Raw genomic sequence first — 18119 nt, 5'->3', positions numbered from 1 at the left:
TTTTGCCTAGCTTATCTTTCCCCCCCATATTTCCTATCTTCCTTTTCAGACTGTTTAATCTTCCTCTTAGGTAGTAATACTTTGTAGAAGATACATATTATATGATATTTGTTTTTCAAAAATATTGTTTTGAATTGAGGATATAGGAAAGTACTTTCTCTCTCTCTCTCTCTCTCTCTCTCTCTCTCTCTCTCTCTCTCTCTCTCTGATTTCACTTCCACAGGGAGACTTGCAGGTAGATTTGTTACTTCTTTGGGTCCATATATGTTCATTTTTGTAGGCTTACATTTCAAGGAGTAGGGCTTGACTAGTGTGATGAAGTATGTTGTCTGTCTTTGGTAACTCCATTTAGTTCAGTGATGTTGTTCTTTGTGTGCCAGGAATTACACTAATGACTTTAAGAAATCATCACAGGTAATCCAGACAACAGATATTTCAGGGAGGTGTTTTTCTGTCCCATTTAAAAAACGGAGGACCGTGAGGATCTCAGAGGGAAGTCTCTTTTCTCTCTCTCTCTCTCTCTTGCTCAAGTTTTTATTTATATTGGCTGCTTGAGAGGGATGAAGTGGGAGGAGTGGGTGGCTCCAATGCCAGGCCGGTGGTGCTTCACCCGCTTGTAGGTGATGGAGAACTCACCCAGGTAGTGGCCAATCATCTCAGGCTTGACTTCCACCTGGGGGAAGGTCTTGCCATTGTATCCACCACCTTGGTGCCCACCATCTCCAACTGGATGATCCTCAACACCTCAGGCTTCTCCATAGGCAGCTCCTCTTCCTTGGCCTTGCACAGGCGCTTCAGCAGCGATGCTGGTTCAGCCGCCGCCGCTGCGGGGCGCTGTTGGGCTGCCTCCGTTTCCACACGCCGCCCAGTGGCGGTGGAGGTCCATGCCCACCCGCTGGCGGGTGAACTTGAGCAAGGTCCCTGCTTCTGCTCCACTTCCGCTCTCTTGTCGATGCTGCGAAAGGACCGCCCACCGCCACTTCTCTTGGTGTGTGGCCTTTATTTTTCCTCCTGGCTCGTCCATCCCTGGCTGTATCGCCAAGAGGAGAGGTGCCCTGCCTGGGGAGGACCCCGGGTTTTCCCTGCGTGGACCCTGCCCCAGTCTCTGGTGTGAGTCACTGAGGCCGAGGTTGGAGGCGTCATTGTTGCCCGGGCCAGGGTCACAGGCTGCCCCGCGGTGGCGCCTCCTTCCTTGTTAATATTACAAAATGAACCTGTAAAATAATAGTCATGACTCTTGTCTGATGCCATGAAGAGGATTAGCCTAATGCATAGGACATTTTAGAAGTTATAAAAACGGTTCGTTAGAAAGTTTTAGTCACTCCACTGTATTTTGTGATTGTCAGTGATAACAGATTTGATAGCTTGCCTGAGTGAAATCCACAGACAATACACTTCAAATCTGATATAGCCAGTTGTTGTGAGTCCATCTCTTCTCCTATCCTCCAAATGACTACTTATTTGAGGGGGCTCCATACACGTTTATTTATTTGAGGACTAATGCATAAAGCTGCTGGAATTTTCTTTTGCAACATAAAAGAGGACATAGCATCCATTGCATGATCTCAGAAATCATTTTCTGATCAGAGACAAAAAAGCCCATTAACAATCATTGAAGTGTAAAAAAAGAAAAAAGTGAATGTTTTTTGGGATGACATGAATCAAAGAGGATTTGAATTAGAGGGGTAGTCTTCCTTGTCTTCAGCTCATATAAGTTATTTCTCTGTTTACCTAATGAAGAAAATGAACTCTACTAAAGAATGTCAAGTGTTGGTAGAAACAGGTGACTGTTGACTTTTATTTTTTATTTTTTTTAAAGGCTTTGTAACTTGTTTTGCTGGCTGCTTGAGTTATCTTTGGGTAGCTTGGTTGCTTTGTGCAGCCGTGGGCAAACTACAGCCCGCGGGCCAGATCCGGCCCGTTTGAAATGAATAAAACTAAAAAAAAAAAAAAAAAGACCGTACCCTTTTATGTAATGACTAGGGGCCCGGTGCACGAAATTCGTGCACTGGGTGTGTGTGTGTGTGTGGGGGGTGGGGGGGAGAGTGTCCCTCAGCCCAGCCTGCCCCCTCTCACATACTGGGAGCCCTCAGGCGTTGACCCCCATCACCCTCTGATCGCCTGATCGGCCCCTTGGCCAGGCCTGACGCCTCCGCCAGAGGTGTCAGGCTTGGACAGGAGACCCCCATCTCCCCCCAATCACTGGCTCTGGCCCCCGCCCAGGCCTGAGGCCTCTGGCCCAGGAATCATGCCTGGGCAGGGGACCCCCATCTCCCTCTGATCGCTTGCTCCACCCCCCGCCCAAGCCTGACGCCTCTGACCCAGGCTTCAGGCCTGGGCAAGGGGACCATCATATCCCCCCAATCCCCGGCTCTGCCCCCCACCCAGGCCTGATGCCTCAGCCAGAGGAGTTGACCCTCATCACCCTCTGATCACCAATCACCGGATTGGCCCCTTGACCAGGCCTGAGGCCTCCGGCAGAGGTGTCAGGCCTGGGCAGGAGACCCCCAGCTCCCCGCGGTTGCAGGCTCCGCCCCTGCCCAGGCCTAACGCCTCTGGCCTAGGCGTCCGGCCCGGGCAGCGGGGACCTGCAGTGGCAGCGGGGGGCGCCGCGATTGTGGGCTGCGCTTTAGGCCCAGGCAAGGGACCCCTAGCTCCTGGGACTGCCAGCTTCGACCGTGCCCAGCTCCCATCGCTGGCTCCACCCCTACTTCCTGCTATCACTGGCCAGGGCGGCAAAGGCGCCTGATTCTCCGATCATGGCTGGGGGGCATGGCAAAGACGTCCCCAGGGCTGCCTTTGCCCTGCCCTCCAGCTCTTAGCTCCCCCCTGGGTTTCCGATCACTGTCAGTGGCAGGGGGCTTCTTCCTGCTTTCCCTTTCGCCTCCCTGCATTGTGCCTACATATGCAAATTAGCCGCCATCTTGTTGGCAGTTAATTTGCCAATCTTAGTTAACTAAGATTGGCAGTTAATTTGCATATAGCCCTGATTAGCCAATGAAAAAGGTATTGCCGTACGCCAATTACCATTTTTCTCTTTTATTAGTGTAGATGTTTACTTTGAATTAATATTAGTTCACACAAACACTCCATCCATGCTTTTGTTCCGGCCCTCCGGTCCATTTTTAGAACCCATTGTGGTCCTCGAGTCAAAAAGTTTGCCCACCCCTGGCTTTGTGTCATGCACACTTCTGAAAGCTTCTCAATTCTCAGAGGTTTTTGACTTAAGGAAGCTGAGTAGAGCCCAGAGCCCTGGCTGGTGTGTTCAGTGGTTGGAGCATCAGCCTATGAACCAAAGGGTCAAGGGTTTGATTCCTGATCAAGGGCACATACCTGGGTTGCAGGTTCAATTCCTCAGCTAGTTGGGGTGGGTTTGGGAGGCAACCAACCAATGTGTCTTTCTTATATCAATGTTTCTTTCTCTTTCCCCTTCCCTTCTCTCTGAAAAATCAATGGAAAAAAATATCCTCTAGTGAGGATTACCCAAAAACACACACAAAAAACTGAGTAGATAGTTTTCCCTTGAAAATTAAACTTTAATTACTGGAAATCTCCTTCAAAATGTTTCAATAGTTTGTTGGAGTTAATTGTGGTAAAACTCTGTAAGCCAATTGTAGTAGAACCCTTTAAGTCACTTTATCTTATTCATGGATGGTATATTATCATATCAATAAACGATCATTTGGAAATAATACTATTTTTGAAGATTTCCATATAAGGTAAGATTGCTTTTTTGGGGGAAAATATTGACTCTGGAAAATTTTTGTTATAGGCATATAGCTCCTATGAGCATTTATTTTATCACCAATTTTTTGAAGTTGTTATCTTAGTTTCTTCCTGGCATTTTTTAATGTTTGATTTATTTATATAATTTTAAAAATACATTTTTATTAGTTTCAGAGAGGAAGGGAGAGGGAGAGAGAGATAGAAACATCAATGATGAAAGAGAATCACTGATCTGCTGCCTTCTGCACACCCCACACTGGAATCAAAATCGGACCACCTGGTTCATAGGTCAACACTCAATCACTGAGCCACACTGGCTGGGCTTTTTCTGTTTTATTAATGCTTGATTCTGTTATAAAACATTGCATCTTTGTTCAGTGATTTTTGGTTTTATTTGTTTCTTTTCTTTTAACCCTTACCAAGGATATTTTTTCCATTGATCTTTAGAGAGAATAGAGGGAGGCCGAGAGAGAGAGAGAGAGAGAGAGAGAGAGAGAGAGAGAGAGAAACATCGATGTGAAAGAGACACATCGATTGGTTGCCTCCTGCATGTCTCGTTCAGGGCTGGGGATTGAGCCAGCGACTGACCAGAATCGAACCTGAGACCCTTAATTTTTAAATTGTGTTTTAAAGGTGAGTAAAGGTAAGGATAGCTGGGAGAAGTGTTGTTCTGTATGGATAGTGGAAGTTCTGTCTGCTAGCAGGCATAAAACATTTTCTTCCAAAAGTTGGATCACCATCCAGAGATTATTGTAAAGGGTAAGACTTCTGTTACTTCTTTGCTGTTGGCATCTTCGTGGTGATTGATGAGGGAACAGAATGAAATATGGGGCTGGAGAGCACAACTTGGACTTTGGTGTAAGATAGGCCTGGGATTGGGTGTCACCTCTGTTACCACTTTGTGTTAGTAAATTAATTTCTCTAGGCCTTAGTTTCCCTGTCGATAAAACAGAGGTGTTAGTACTGGATCTTAGCACAAGGTCTGACATATTTTAAAGGCTCAATAAATGGTAGCTGTGATGAGCTCTAATCATGTTAATTATAATTATGGTAGCTTTCAACCCTTTAGTAACTGAATTTTCAACCTTTTAGTAACTATAGAAAGCAAAGTCAGAAGCATAAGCTTATGCCAGTAAAAAAGGAGAGGGTTAGTTTAGAGTTGTCACCTGTCAGAAAACTGTCCCTGGGTACTTGAGCCCCATTATTCAGGGGAGATGACTGTGAGCAAAACAGCAGGAGGAAGAGGAAATAAACTAAGGAGGAAAGGGCTACTTCACACTCAGCCTCAGGCAGGGAGAGGGAGTAGAGGACAACACTGTTTTAGTACTGAACTACCTGAGCATGGCACGGGCCTGGGACCTGGAAGGGTTATTTGCTCTGTGCCCTGGGCTTGATAAGACTTCCCTGGATGTCAGACAGCACAGTGGCAAAGGTATAGGTAGGGGATGGAGCTGAGAACATTGGTGTCTGAATATATTAGTGTCTAGTGGCCCGGTGCACGAAATTCGTGCGGGGGGGGGGGTGTCCCTCATCCCGGCCTGCACCCTCTCCAATCTGGGACCCCTCAAAGGATGTCCTCCTGCCAGTTTACAGGGATTGGGCCTAAACCGGCCGTGGGATATCCCTCTCACAATCCGGGACTGCTGGCTCCTAAGCACTTGCCTGCCTGCCTGATTGCCCCTAACCACTCTGCCTGCCGGCCTGCTCATCCCCAACTGCCCCCTGCCACCGGCCTGCTTGCCCCCAAATTCCCCCCTGCCAGCTTGATCACCCCCAACTGCCCCTCGTGCCAGTGTGCTCGCCCCCAACTGCCCCCCTGCCGTCCTGCTCGCCCCAACTGCCCCCCCTGCTGGCCTGCTCGCCCCCACCCTCCCCACTAGCCTTATCACCCACAACTGCCGTCCCATCCTGGCCTGATCACCCACAACTGCCGTCCCATCCTGGCCTGATCACCCACAACTGCCCTCACCTCTTGGCCTCTAACTGCGTCTACCTCAGCCCCGCCACCATGGCTTTGTCCAGAAGAACATCTGGAAGGTCTCCTGGATGGTCTCCCAGTCTAATTAGCATATTACCCTTTTATTAGTATAGATAGAGGTCTGATGCACTGGTGGGGGCCGGCTGGTTTGCCCTGAAGGGCGTCCCAGATCAGGGTGGAGGGTCCCTACTGGGGTGCCTGGCCAGCCTGGGTGAGGGGCTGATGGCTGTTTGCAGGCTAGCCAAACCCCCCAGAGGGGACCCTCACCCCATGGGGGTATGGCCAGCCTGGGTGAGGGGCTGAGGACCATTTTCAGGCTGCCCACAGTCCCTTCAGGGTTTGGGGTCCTGCTGGGGTGCTTGGCCAGCCTGGGTGAGGGGCTGATGGCCGTTTTCAGGCTGGCCACGCCCCCCGGCTATGCAAGCTCGCAGCCTCTCCTTTTTTTCTTTTCCTAGTGCCTCCTTGAGCGGAGGCCAGGGCCAGCTGGAAGCAGGTATCTTGGATTTATTTTTCTATAATTGAAACTTTGTAGCCTTGAGCGGAGGCCAGGGCCAGCCAGGGTGGGCAGGAAGCTTGGCTTCCTCCATCGCCAGGGGCAACCCAAACCTCCTGCTCACTCCAGCTCTGTGGCTGCTGCCATCTTTGTTGGGTTAATTTGCATACTTGCTCCTGATTGGCTGGTGGGTGTAGCGGAATGATGGTAAATTTGCATGTTTCTCTTTTATTAGTGTGGATAGCTCCAGGGGTCCCAAATGAAATTAGGGAGTCTTCAAGGAAGTGATCTGAGAAATAGTAGTTACCCTTTGAGAAGTGCTGGTAATCACTTCTAGTGGACTGATGGACTGAGCATATTTTGAAAAGAAAAATACAGAGACCGGTTCATAGAGAAAAAACCTAAATCATAGAAATGGATCTAATACAGTTTTACCTACTGACAATTTGAAATGTTAGTCTTATTCTTCAGTCCAAGATAGTGTTTATATTACAACCACCAGGATAACATCATTTTAGGTCTATTTTTTGAGCAGACCACCACCCAAAAATATGCTTAGCGGGATTATCCTGTTTTCTTTGGCCTTCATATAGATTTTTTTTTTTAATTCTTAAAAGTCTCTGGTTTTAAATAAAATATTACATTATAAATAATTAGTGATAGATCCTTAGTGATTCATAGTTTCTTAATGTTATAGCATAACTGTTTGCAATATCATTTTATATGAAAGAAAAACACTCCTAAAGTTTAAATGAACAATTAATATTTTCAACAAACTGGTATGTACTTAGGGTACACACTGGTAGACATCTTGTTTGGTGGTTTTCAAAGTATACAAAAAGGTACGAGATCTATATCTTCAAACAATAAAGTTAGCTCCTTAACTGAGCAATTGTGGCACTTAACGGAGTGCCTGGATGTGAACTAGGCAGTTATGTACCAGGTGGGTTAGAAAGGATAATTCATGTGAACATTTCTGGGTTGCAGTAGGTATTCTCTCCTTCATAGAGCTCAGTGCTTAGATAAAAGTAATTTATGCACACAAAACAGCAGCTAGTTATGGAAAGTAGTAGATGATAAATACTACATGAAAAATGTAACAACAGGATCTGGTAGAAGGAAGGGGGGCGAGGTTGCTGAGGTTTATGATGGTCAAAGAAAGCTTCTGGAGGAGGGGGAATATGCACAGGTCTTGGGAGGTTGGGATTTGAAGCAAAATGGAAGGGGCTTTTTGAGGTGAGGAATGAGGTCAAAGCACGAGTGATTGATAGGGTAAGTCATTGTCTAGCCTATTGAGAATGGACTCTTGATATTTAAGGCTAGGGCTAAATTGGGGAGGGGTAGGATCTTGAAAGCCAGGCAGTAAGGAATAAAGGTTTTTCTTTTTAATTAAATCTTTATTGTTCAGATTATTACAGTTGTTCCTCTTCCCTCTCCCCACCCCCCCATAGCTCCCCTCCACCCGGTTCCCACCCCACCCTCCGCCTTCACCCCCCCCACCACTATCCTCATCCATAGGTGCACGCTTTTTGTCCAGTCTCTTCCCACATCCCCACACTCCTTTCCCCCCCCAGAATTGTCAGTCCACTCCCTTTCTATGCCCCTGATTCTGCTATAATCACCAGTTTATTCTGATCATCAGATTATTTATTCACTTGATTTTTAGATTCACTTGTTGATGGATGTGTATTTGTTGTTCATAATTTGTATCTTTACCTTTTTCTTCTTCTTCCTCTTCTTAAAAGATACCTTTCAGCATTTCATATAATACTGGTTTGGTGGTGATGAACCCCTTTAGCTTTTCCTTATCTGTGAAGCTCTTTATCTGACCTTCAATTCTGAATGATAGCTTTGCTGGATAAAGTAATCTTGGTTGTAGGTTCTTGGCATTCATCACTTTGAATATTTCTTGCCACTCCCTTCTGGCCTGCAAAGTTTCTGTTGAGAAATCAGCTGACAGTCGCATGGGTACTCCCTTGTAGGTAATTGACTGTCTTTCTCTTGCTGCTTTTAAGATTCTCTCTTTATCTTTTGCTCTTGGCATTTTAATTATGATGTGTCTTGGTGTGGTCCTCTTTGGATTCCTTTTGTTTGGGGTTCTCTGCACTTCCTGGACTTGTAAGTCTATTTCTTTCACCAGGTAGGGGAAGTTTTCTGTCATGATTTCTTCAAATAGGTTTTCAATATCTTGCTCTCTCTCATCTTCTGGCACCCCCATAATTCTGATGTTGGTACGCTTGAAGCTGTCCCAGAGGCTCCTTACACTATCTTTGTATTTTCGGATTCTTTTTTCATTTTGCTTTTCCGGTTGGGTGTTTTTTGCTTCTTCGCATTTCAAATCTTTGACTTGATTCTTGCGCTCCTCTGGTCTGCTGTTGGGATTCTGTATAATATTCTTTATTTCAGTCAGTGTATGCTTAATTCCTAGTTGGTCCTTTATCATAACATCGAGGGTCTCACTAGATTTCTTGAGGATCTCATTAAATTTATCGGCGGTTTCTAGAAAATTCTTGAAAAACCTCAAAAGTGTGGTTTTGAACTCTATATCTAGTAGTTTGCTTTCTTCTATTTCTGTCATTTGTGTCCTGTTTCTTTGTCTTGGCATTTTTTATGCTTCGCTGTGTCGATAGAGTGGCTTTCTGTGCTAAGTGTCCTTTAGGGCCCAGTGGCTCAGCCTCCCCAATTACCTGAGGTGGACACTCTTGGTGCACCCCCTTGTGCACTTTGTGCACAGTTTTGTTGTAGTTAAGCCTTGATTTTTGTAGATATCACTGGGAAGAATTGACCTCCAGGCCAATTGGCTGTGAGAATCAGCTGTGTCTACAGTGGGAGAACTGTGCTGGAGACACCCTTATGGGGCAAGACTTGCTTCAGTGGGGCTTTGGTGCTCACTGAGTCTGCCCCCTGAGTGTGTCCTTTATGGATCTGAGGAGCTGCAATCTGGATGGTCCCACTCTGACCACTGGTCACACTGGCTCCTGGATCTCTAAGGAGATGCTAATCTAGCCTCTGCCTGAGGCTACCCAACAGGAGCTCAGCTGTGAAGCAGTGCAAGTTGCCCTGGGGCCTTGGGCCAGCTGCAAGTTTGTTAGGTAATTTTCAGATTGCAAAGGGCCAGACCTTTCATATGCAAAAGCCTCCCTGCACAGCTTGGGCGGGCGGGGTCCCAGGGGCTCAATAGTGTGGGTGGACTGAGCGGCTGCTCTCAGTCCTGCCCTCAGAGGCCCCAGCAATCGCTGTGAGGGCCTCCGAGAGAAAGCTGCCCTCGAGTTCCGACTGATGCCAGATAGTCCAGTTTCTTCCCGTATGAGTCTGGGTCCCCAGAGACTCACCCAGAACTGGAGCTCAGAGCTTGAGACTCCCTCCCGATTGAAAAAGACAACTGTGTCCTCAGCCGCCAGCCCTCTCCGCATGCACCTCCTCACCTTTGTATTTTACTTCTGCACCGCACCTCCTCTGAGTCTCGGTATGCTTTTCTCTTTCCTTCTAGTTGTACAATTTCCACTCAGCCAGCTTTCCTGTGGTTCTGGATGATGTCCGTTCCGTCTTTTAATTGTATTTTTGAAGTGGTTGTGTGAGGCAGCAATCTCCGGTGTTTACCTATGACGCCATCTTGGTTTCCAGGAATAAAGGTTTTTATGCTCCGATAGTTACATGAGGCTATAGCTGCTCAGGAAATACAGGCAGGGAGTTCAGTTATGATTGTAATCCAGTGTGGGCAGAGTAAGGTTGAAATTGAGGTGCTGCTGCTGGGAGATGAATGCGAGGCTTTGAGGGTATAGAGTGGATAAGACTTGTGGTTGAGAAATCAAGAAGAGGTGACTCAGATAGTTCTAGTTTGGAAGCCCAGGGGAAGATGTGAAGTGAAATGGGAAAGCTAGGAGAGATACCAGCTTAAAGGAGGTAATAAGAATTTGATCTTGTGTACGTTGAAACTTTTGAAGTGATGGGATACTTACATAGAAACATCTAGGAGGTGGTTAGGGCCATAGAAGTAGGACTTCTCTGACTGAGGTCACTAATGTTTGTAGTGAATGCCTCTGCTTACAGGCCCTCCAATCTGTTGCCTCTACTTAGTCACCAGTGCTTTGTGCTGGGCCAATTTTAAATAGGGTAGCAAATTGACAGGATCTGATTGGGCTCCATGGGCTAGTGAGGGCAAAGCTTGAGGCAGGATTGACTAGCTAACAGGCTGCAAAAGTAATGTATGTAACAGAGAATGGTCACCTGGACCAGGGTGGTCTCAGTGGGGATAGAAGAATGTAGGCAGATTCACAAAACTGCTCTTGAAGAAGTAAAAGGTAGATCATGTAAAACTTGGGGATGGGTTAAATAAGGGGAATGCAACCACAGCTTCCACATTTCTGGGCAGTTGATTGGATGGGGAACTCTGGAGGAGAAGCAGGAAGATGATGGAAGACAAATTGTTTGAGTGCTGCCAAATGGATTTGTTCAATTGCTGGTCGTTTTAGAGGTTCAGAGCTCAGGAGACATGTGTGGAATGGAGCATATGGATCTTGAAGCCTTGAGTGAAGGTGGTTCCCTCGGAACAATGTGGAAGCACTGAAACATGGAGCTGTAGGGAGCATCAGTATTAGGTGTGGCACAAGCAGACGGTAGAAAACCACTGGAGATGAGTGGGATCATGAAACTGAAGGGAAATGAGTGTTAGATAAAGACTAAAACACGTGGCAACCTTTGTCTAGGCAGCTGTATTGAGAGTGATGAAAGATCCAGATTACACTGGACTCCAGCGTGAATGGGAGGAAAAAACGTGGCAGCCATTGGAAGTAGTGTGTGTAAAGTGAAGAAAAGAAAGCCGATGGATGGTAGCGGGATGTAAGACTCAGAAAAGTTATTTATTTCTTATTATTTTTACTGGGTGGGCAAAAGCAGGTTTACAGTTGTTTGTATGGGAACCGATACAGTAATCTATGTATATAATAGGCTAAGTGTCCATCTAACTGGTAGCTATGATGTGCACTTACTACCAAGGGGCAGATGCTCAATGCAGGAGCTGCCATGACGCATGCTGGCCATCCTATGTAATAAAGAAGGAATATGCTAATTGACCCTCACACCATCGCAAAGATGGTGGCGTCCACAGCCAATAATGAGGGAATATGCTAATTGACTGCACCACCCTCAAAGATGTGGCGCCCACAGCCAATAAGGAGGGAATATGCTAATTGACTGCCCTGCCCTCAAAGATGGCGGTGCCCACAGCCAATAAGGAGGGAATATGCTCTCTGGAGACCCCCAGTCTCCTCAGCCCCCCAGCCACCCAGGGCCAGCCCGAGATGCAGGCAAGTGTCGGATGGCGGCTGCCCAGCTGCCCAGGGCCGCCAGAGGCTCAGGTAACCAGGGCCAGCTGAGGCTTGCGCTTCCAGCGGTGGCAGCAACAGAGGTGTGATTGGGGTGTCGCCTTCGCCTGATTGCAGGGTCACCTCCCGCCCCTGAGGGCTCCCGGACTGTGAGAGGGCGCAGGCTGGGCTGAGGGAACCCCCCTCCAGTGCACGAATTTTCATGCACCAGGCCTCTAGTTTAAAAATAATCAGCACCACGGACCTGGCGCCAACAAATCAACACTCGGCTTCCCCCAAGTGGGACACAGGCCCCACCACCACCCTGGAGCGACATCCTGCCAAATCACAGACAACACTGTTAAGACCCCCATGGCACAAAATGCGGTCCACAGCCCAGCCCAGCTCAGCCCAGCCCAGCCCAGCTCGGAAACGGTCGCTGTGGGTGCTTGGTAATGACCACGTAGCAATGCCCGGCTTCTCTCCCTACCTACTAGTCTCCTTGGAGTTTCTTCAGCCCAGGAACACGACTTGCTTTATAGCCAGGTGCAAACATTTTATAGTTTAACCAAATGTCTATGAAGCGTTTTCCCATGCCTCATGTCTTTTGATCATCACAGAAGTCCTGGAGTAGGTGAATAGGAGACTCGATGGAATCCTATATTTTTTCATTAGCCGGAAAATGGAGATTTAGAAAGTTTAGAAACTTGACTCGACAAAAGAAATAAGAAATGGTGGAACTTGCCCTAGCTGGTTTGCCTCAGTGGGTAGAGTGTTGGCCTGCAAACTGAAAGGTCCCAGGTTAGATTCCAGTCAAGGGCACATGCTCGGGTTGTGGGCTCGATCCCCAGTGGGGGACTTTCAGGAGATTCTCTCTCATCATGGATGTTTCTATCTCTCTCCCTCTTCCTTCCTTTCTGAAATCAATAAAAATATATTAAAGAAAAACTTAAACAAAAATGTGGAACTTGAAAATGACTTCAGGTTTTCTCACTGTGCAGAACATAGTCAAACACCACTGCAGTTAAATATTTTATCCTTTGTTCTCCCTGCGTGATCTGCAATAATGATCTGCTTCGTGTTGATATTTACTGCTGTGTTGCTGACAATTACCTGAAAGAGAAGTTGGGGTGCTTCACTGGGCTGGAAAATGTTTAGCTACATCAGAAAACCCGTCTAATTAAGCAAGTTTATTCTATATATATAAAAGGCTAAGTTGACTCACACATGTACGATACATATAAAGCTCTTGCTGGTGCCAATCGCATGCGTGTGTTTCGATCTGTCATTGTTGATGGTGAATTTGGTTGTTACTTCTATTATAAAGAAAGGGTGAATAATGATATTAAAATATTTCTTCTAATTAATTTCCTTTCATTGTGCATGAATCTGTGCACCGGGACTCTAGTTGTTGGGGTCCAACACCAACAGGTCCAGGGGTTCCCAAAGGTGTAGACAGAGTCGGTGAAGAAGGAATGACACGGAGACAGTGTTCAGTTGATCAGCATAGCGAGGTTCTTCTTTTATTCTCCTGTTACATCTGTATTTATACCAGTTGATTTTAATCCTATCCATTCTATTCCAAAGGTTAGGGCAGGGGTCCTCAAACGACAGCCTGCGGGCCACATGCGGCCCGCCGAAAACGTTTATCCGGCCCGCCGGGTGTTTTTGCCACCGCTGTGTGCATAGGAATTTGTTCATAGTTTTTTTTTTAAACTATAGTCTGGCCCTCCAATGGTCTGAAGGACAGTGAACTGGCCCCCTGTTTAAATTGAGGACTCCTGGGTTAGGGCGTTTGTTAGCTCCATTCCAAGGTTGTTCATAGTTAAAGTGATTAACCACCCGCCTGGCACTTAGTTAAGGGGTTTTTCTGATTCCCTTCCTTAGTCCTATTAATCCCTAACTCCAGGGAAAAATCCCCACCTGGGGAAGCAACCTTTCCCGGAGAGGTGACCTTGCTTTAAACACATAGCGCTAAGAAGGGGAGCAAACATATTAAGAACAGTATGCCATATACCCCAGGTCCCTTGAAACATATGCTGTACAGATGTTTCTTCCCTGCAGCGACTGTGTCAAGCAGCAAGGATGGACCGGCTTCTGGCAAATTCCCCCTTTTTTATTTTTTAAATGATAGCGCGTGTAAATCAGTGGCCACCTCTCGGATTTTGTTAAGACTCGGAAGACCTGTTTGTGACTTTGCCAACAGGTCAGTCCGAGGCTTAACCCTATATTGGCTCCCCACAACTAGTTAATAAATAATAGTACAAGAGCGAGCTCTGTTTCACATACAATTATAAACCCACTTTTGCTCCACCCTGTATTTAGGCAGAAGAGCTAATCATGTTCAAATGCTGGTGTCGAAGTGTCACAGGGGTGGGTAGGCAGGCAGTATTTTTATGCTATAATTAAAAAAATTATTGAGAATTGTTTAGTGTTTCCACAAAGAAATGAACAACACTTTGGATGTTATCAGAGCAGCAGGATTTCAAACTTTTTGAAAGCATACTAGTAATTCAGGGTTTTTAAAGGGCTTTTCTGCCCTTAATTCAGAGCATTCTGTTCAAATGTAGTCTGATAATGATTTTTAAAATTATTTTCATGAAAAATATTTACATATTCTTATGAAATTGGAACCTTTTTCTGGTTGACTTTTATTTATTACTCATTTTTTAAATTAAATAATTAGATGATAATTTTTAGTGCTGGCTGCAACAATCATTGGAATTAAATTATTAGCGCAGTTATATTGGGAAATTAGATCCCCCCACCCCATGCCATTTAAGTGGAAATTAAGCACCCCAAGCCTGTGGATTGTATGCATTACAGCCCTGGGTACTATATAGGAGGAATGAAGAGAAGGCAGGGCAAAATGGGGAGACCATGCTAAAAATGTGGAGTCCTGTGAGATGCTTAAATCTTGGGAGAGAGTAAGTTTTGATTGAAATAGACATTTGAACTGATCAGGAAGTTGAGGCAGTGTATGAGTGTGTGTATGTATGTTATGGGGGAGGTGACCCTCCTGTCTGGGGCACATACACTAAGTAGCCAGATTATAATGACCACCTGATGTTTGTAGGCAAATTAGCTATAATTTTGCCCTGAAGTCGCTAGAGGGCCAGACCATTATAAATAGGGAAGCAGGTTGTTTACCACGACAGTAGAAGTGATTTTTTCCTGAAGATATGGGTAGATAACATGATTTAACAGCCTTTGAACATGGGTGATTTTATATAAATATATAAATGTATATATTATATTATATTATATGTGGTTTTTTTTTCTGGATATATATAGTGATATAAACCAGGGATTAAAAAGTAATAAGAAGTGACTGTAAATATACACTGATTGTCATTTCGTTATGCTGAAATTTTATCTTCCCAATTCAGTTGGAATAATTTCATTAGTGGTGCCTTTAGGAACAGGATATATGGTTGAATTTTCTTTCAGAGAATTGCCTAGTTGCATCGGATCCAATTAACTTTTGCATATGTTATCAGTAGCTTTAAATGCAACCAAGTGTGGTGTTCAGTAAAATTAGAAAAGTTATTTTAGTAAAAAGTAACTTGAACTTAAAAGTAAGTTGGGCTAGTAAACAGCAAATGTAGGCCTTGGGAATAACATGTTTTTATTTAAAACATGAAATGATCATTTAACTTTATTTTTAATATCCTTAATTTTCCTCATTAGACTGCCTATAAAATTTAGTATTTGTGTAGTATATTGTGAGATCATTGTTTTAAAATTTATTAAGTTTACCGAAAATAAATTCAGGTACTTCACTTTTGAGAACACCAGGAAATAGAAATGAATATTTCTGTTCTTCAAGGATGAAAAATTATTTTTCTATAATCAAGATTTTAGAAGTCACATAATCATGACATAAATAATAGCTGCCTTTTTATGGCTGATGATTTTTAAAAAAATTTAAAGTCTACTCAAAAGTACAATAGAAAGGTTTGGTAAAAATCCAAATGTTGCTGTAATAATTTTGTGTTCTTTGCTGCTTGTCAATAAAAACATTTTAAAAGCAATGAAAGGACTTGTATGCTTGCATATAAGCCTAACCAATGGACACAGACGACAGGGGGGTGAGGGCATAAGTGGGGGGTTCGGGGGAGGGGGTAATGGGGGGATAAGGACACATATCTTAATCAATAAAGAAATTACATACAACCAAAAAAAGCCCTGGATTTCTGGGTTGCTATGAGTGTTGGGAGAGAGGTCTAGTCTCCGTGCAGTGGCTAGCTGCCTCCTGACTAAGCAGTTTGGGCCTTTGTTCCCTAATCTTTCAAATGTGGTTGGGATGGTGAGCCTAGCATTGAAATCAGTGACTTAAGAGTTTATTTTTCCTCTGTCCTTTGTCTAAGGGATATGACTCTGTGATTGTTCTTCTGATCTCTACTCAGTTCATCTAAGTATATTTTGTTATTGAATTTTTTTTACGTGACATTATTTAGGAGTAGATATCTTAGGAAGTAGCTGAACAGTTATAAACCTAAAATCTTCATTTATGTTTAAAATTTTAGGTATGCAATACCCCCGGAGCATGGGAAACGACTTGAACGACTAGCTCAAGGTAAACTTGCTTTCTGTGCTTCTCATCCAGATAGGTTCATAGTTTTTGAGGGTTTTTTACAGTATAGAATGTCAATAAGTTAATTTTATTCTTTTTAAGTTATTGGCTTTTAAATGCTTCTCATTGAATAATTTTAAACTTTTTTCACATTAATGTATGCATAGTTTTCTTGGTTGCATAATATTCATGGTTATTTTAGTTGGCTGCTTAGTATTTCATCAAGTGACTGCATATGACTATCTTGGTTATTTCCAATATTTTTCTCTTTTATATAATGTATTAACATCATTGTGTCGATAATATTTTTCCTTCTTTTAAGTTACATCCTTGAGATAAATTCCAAAGTGTACCGATGCCACATCTAAGGGTGTTTTACGAATACTTTTTATGAATACTTTTTATGTTGCCAGATCATTTCACCAAAGGGGACTTCTGACTCCCAGTTCTCATTTGGCACCCTTGGCCTGGGACTGCCCTTATGGAAATATGAAGATGAATGGTCCCAGGTTACTGGATGAGTGTGAGAATGTGTGTCTTCTTAGACTGGCAAATTTAAACATTCTTTACTTGAACTTGAATTATTATCTTATTACCTTTTGGCTTTATCCATAGTTATTTCTGGGACGCTTACTGATGGTTTTACTTTGTGTTCACTTGTGTTGGCAGATAGCACCTTCCCTTTTTTCTTCTCTGTCTTAAAGATATACCAGGCAACCTTGCCCTCATCTGCTTATACAAGGGAGAAGAATCAGAGTCACCTCCTGCCAGCCTCATCATCTGTTCTGCTAGTCACCCTTACCAAGGCTGAGTGACTTATTTCCAGGGGAAAGTGAAGTTTTATTGAGTGACAACTAAACATAAGATGTTCGGTCTTTATTCAGGATTAAATCCTCAGTGAATATTGCCCTTTAGTCGGGTACTAATCTAAGTTTCATTGGAATGTTAGGTTTGCCTTCTAGTATGAAAGGAATTTCGTCCCTGCTGTATGTAGCTTTCTTTTAATAAGGAAATGGGCTTACTGAGAAACTGCATTCTTTGACTTGACAGTTCTGAAGAGAAATTGTTAATAACATCTGAAAATTACTTTCCTCCAAATTATAAGAGAATTAGAAAGAACAGTTACATGTCACATTTGTAAGAAACATTATTATAATTTTGGCAAGTAATAACTACAAAGCCTTAGTGTTTTTATAACGTAATACATTATAGTAATAATAGCAACGTAATTGTAACCTTGAACTTTGTTGAGGACTATTTTCATGAATGCTAAGGTAGATGAATTCTAGTTCTGGATAACAGATTATGTAGAACACAGCTTAGAAAATGATTCCTGTAATCCTTAAATACATAGGCAGGGAACTTTGTGCTAAATCTGCATGCGGAACTATCCTCTGTAGTAATTATCCCACTATTTTCTACTTGCACCCTGAGAATTTTAAAGTGGAGCTGGTGTAAACTTTACAGTATAGAGTCATTCTGAAATTTTGGCTAGAATCTGTCACCACTTTGACATAATCTATCTGAAAATGACATTCCAGGAAAATAGGTGCCATTTCTTTAATCAGTAAGAGGTTAATAAACTTGAAGGATGGACAAGAATTTTATACTCAGCTGCATGTTTATTCAAATCTGTTTTGCAGCATTATTTTTAGAAATGACACAGGGAAAAGACCCTGTAAGATAGTGAAGGATTCCCATCTTCTGACTACATGCCAGCCAAATTAATTGAATTCTGCTAAGTAATTAAAATGATAAAGTAACAGTAAATGTGATGGCGCATTGCAGGATGTCTGGGTCAAGGCAGCACTTGATACACAAAGTGAAAAGTGGCCTCGGATGCTTTCCATTATCTTGTCTCCATATCATAATTATCACACTTGCCTTTTATGCATGAATGCTTTCATCTTCGGTTCCTGTTGAAATCTTGATTGACTGTGGCACCTATAAATATTTTATCTGAAAGACATTAGGCCTGCACCTAATAAAGCCAGGAGTTTGATTTTGCTCTTTAGCCGCTTTCTCATTTATACAGGTTTTTTT

General features: G+C 43.9%; 1 protein-coding gene across 1 annotated transcript in view; it reads left to right on the top strand.

The window, feature by feature from the left end:
- Positions 1-18119, top strand: part of KDM4C (lysine demethylase 4C) — a 328521-nt gene that overhangs the window by 68048 nt on the left and 242354 nt on the right. Inside the window, exon 6 of the mRNA XM_081103409.1 lies at positions 16030-16079. Coding sequence (XP_080959535.1) covers positions 16030-16079 — 50 coding nt within the window. The remainder of the gene's footprint in view (positions 1-16029; positions 16080-18119) is intronic.

This window comes from Myotis nattereri, assembly GCF_964212035.1.
Source record: "Myotis nattereri genome assembly, chromosome: 12".
NCBI lineage: Eukaryota > Metazoa > Chordata > Mammalia > Chiroptera > Vespertilionidae > Myotis > Myotis nattereri.
The sequence above is the reverse complement of the archived record's forward strand: the minus strand, read 5'-3'. Positions and strand labels throughout refer to the sequence as shown.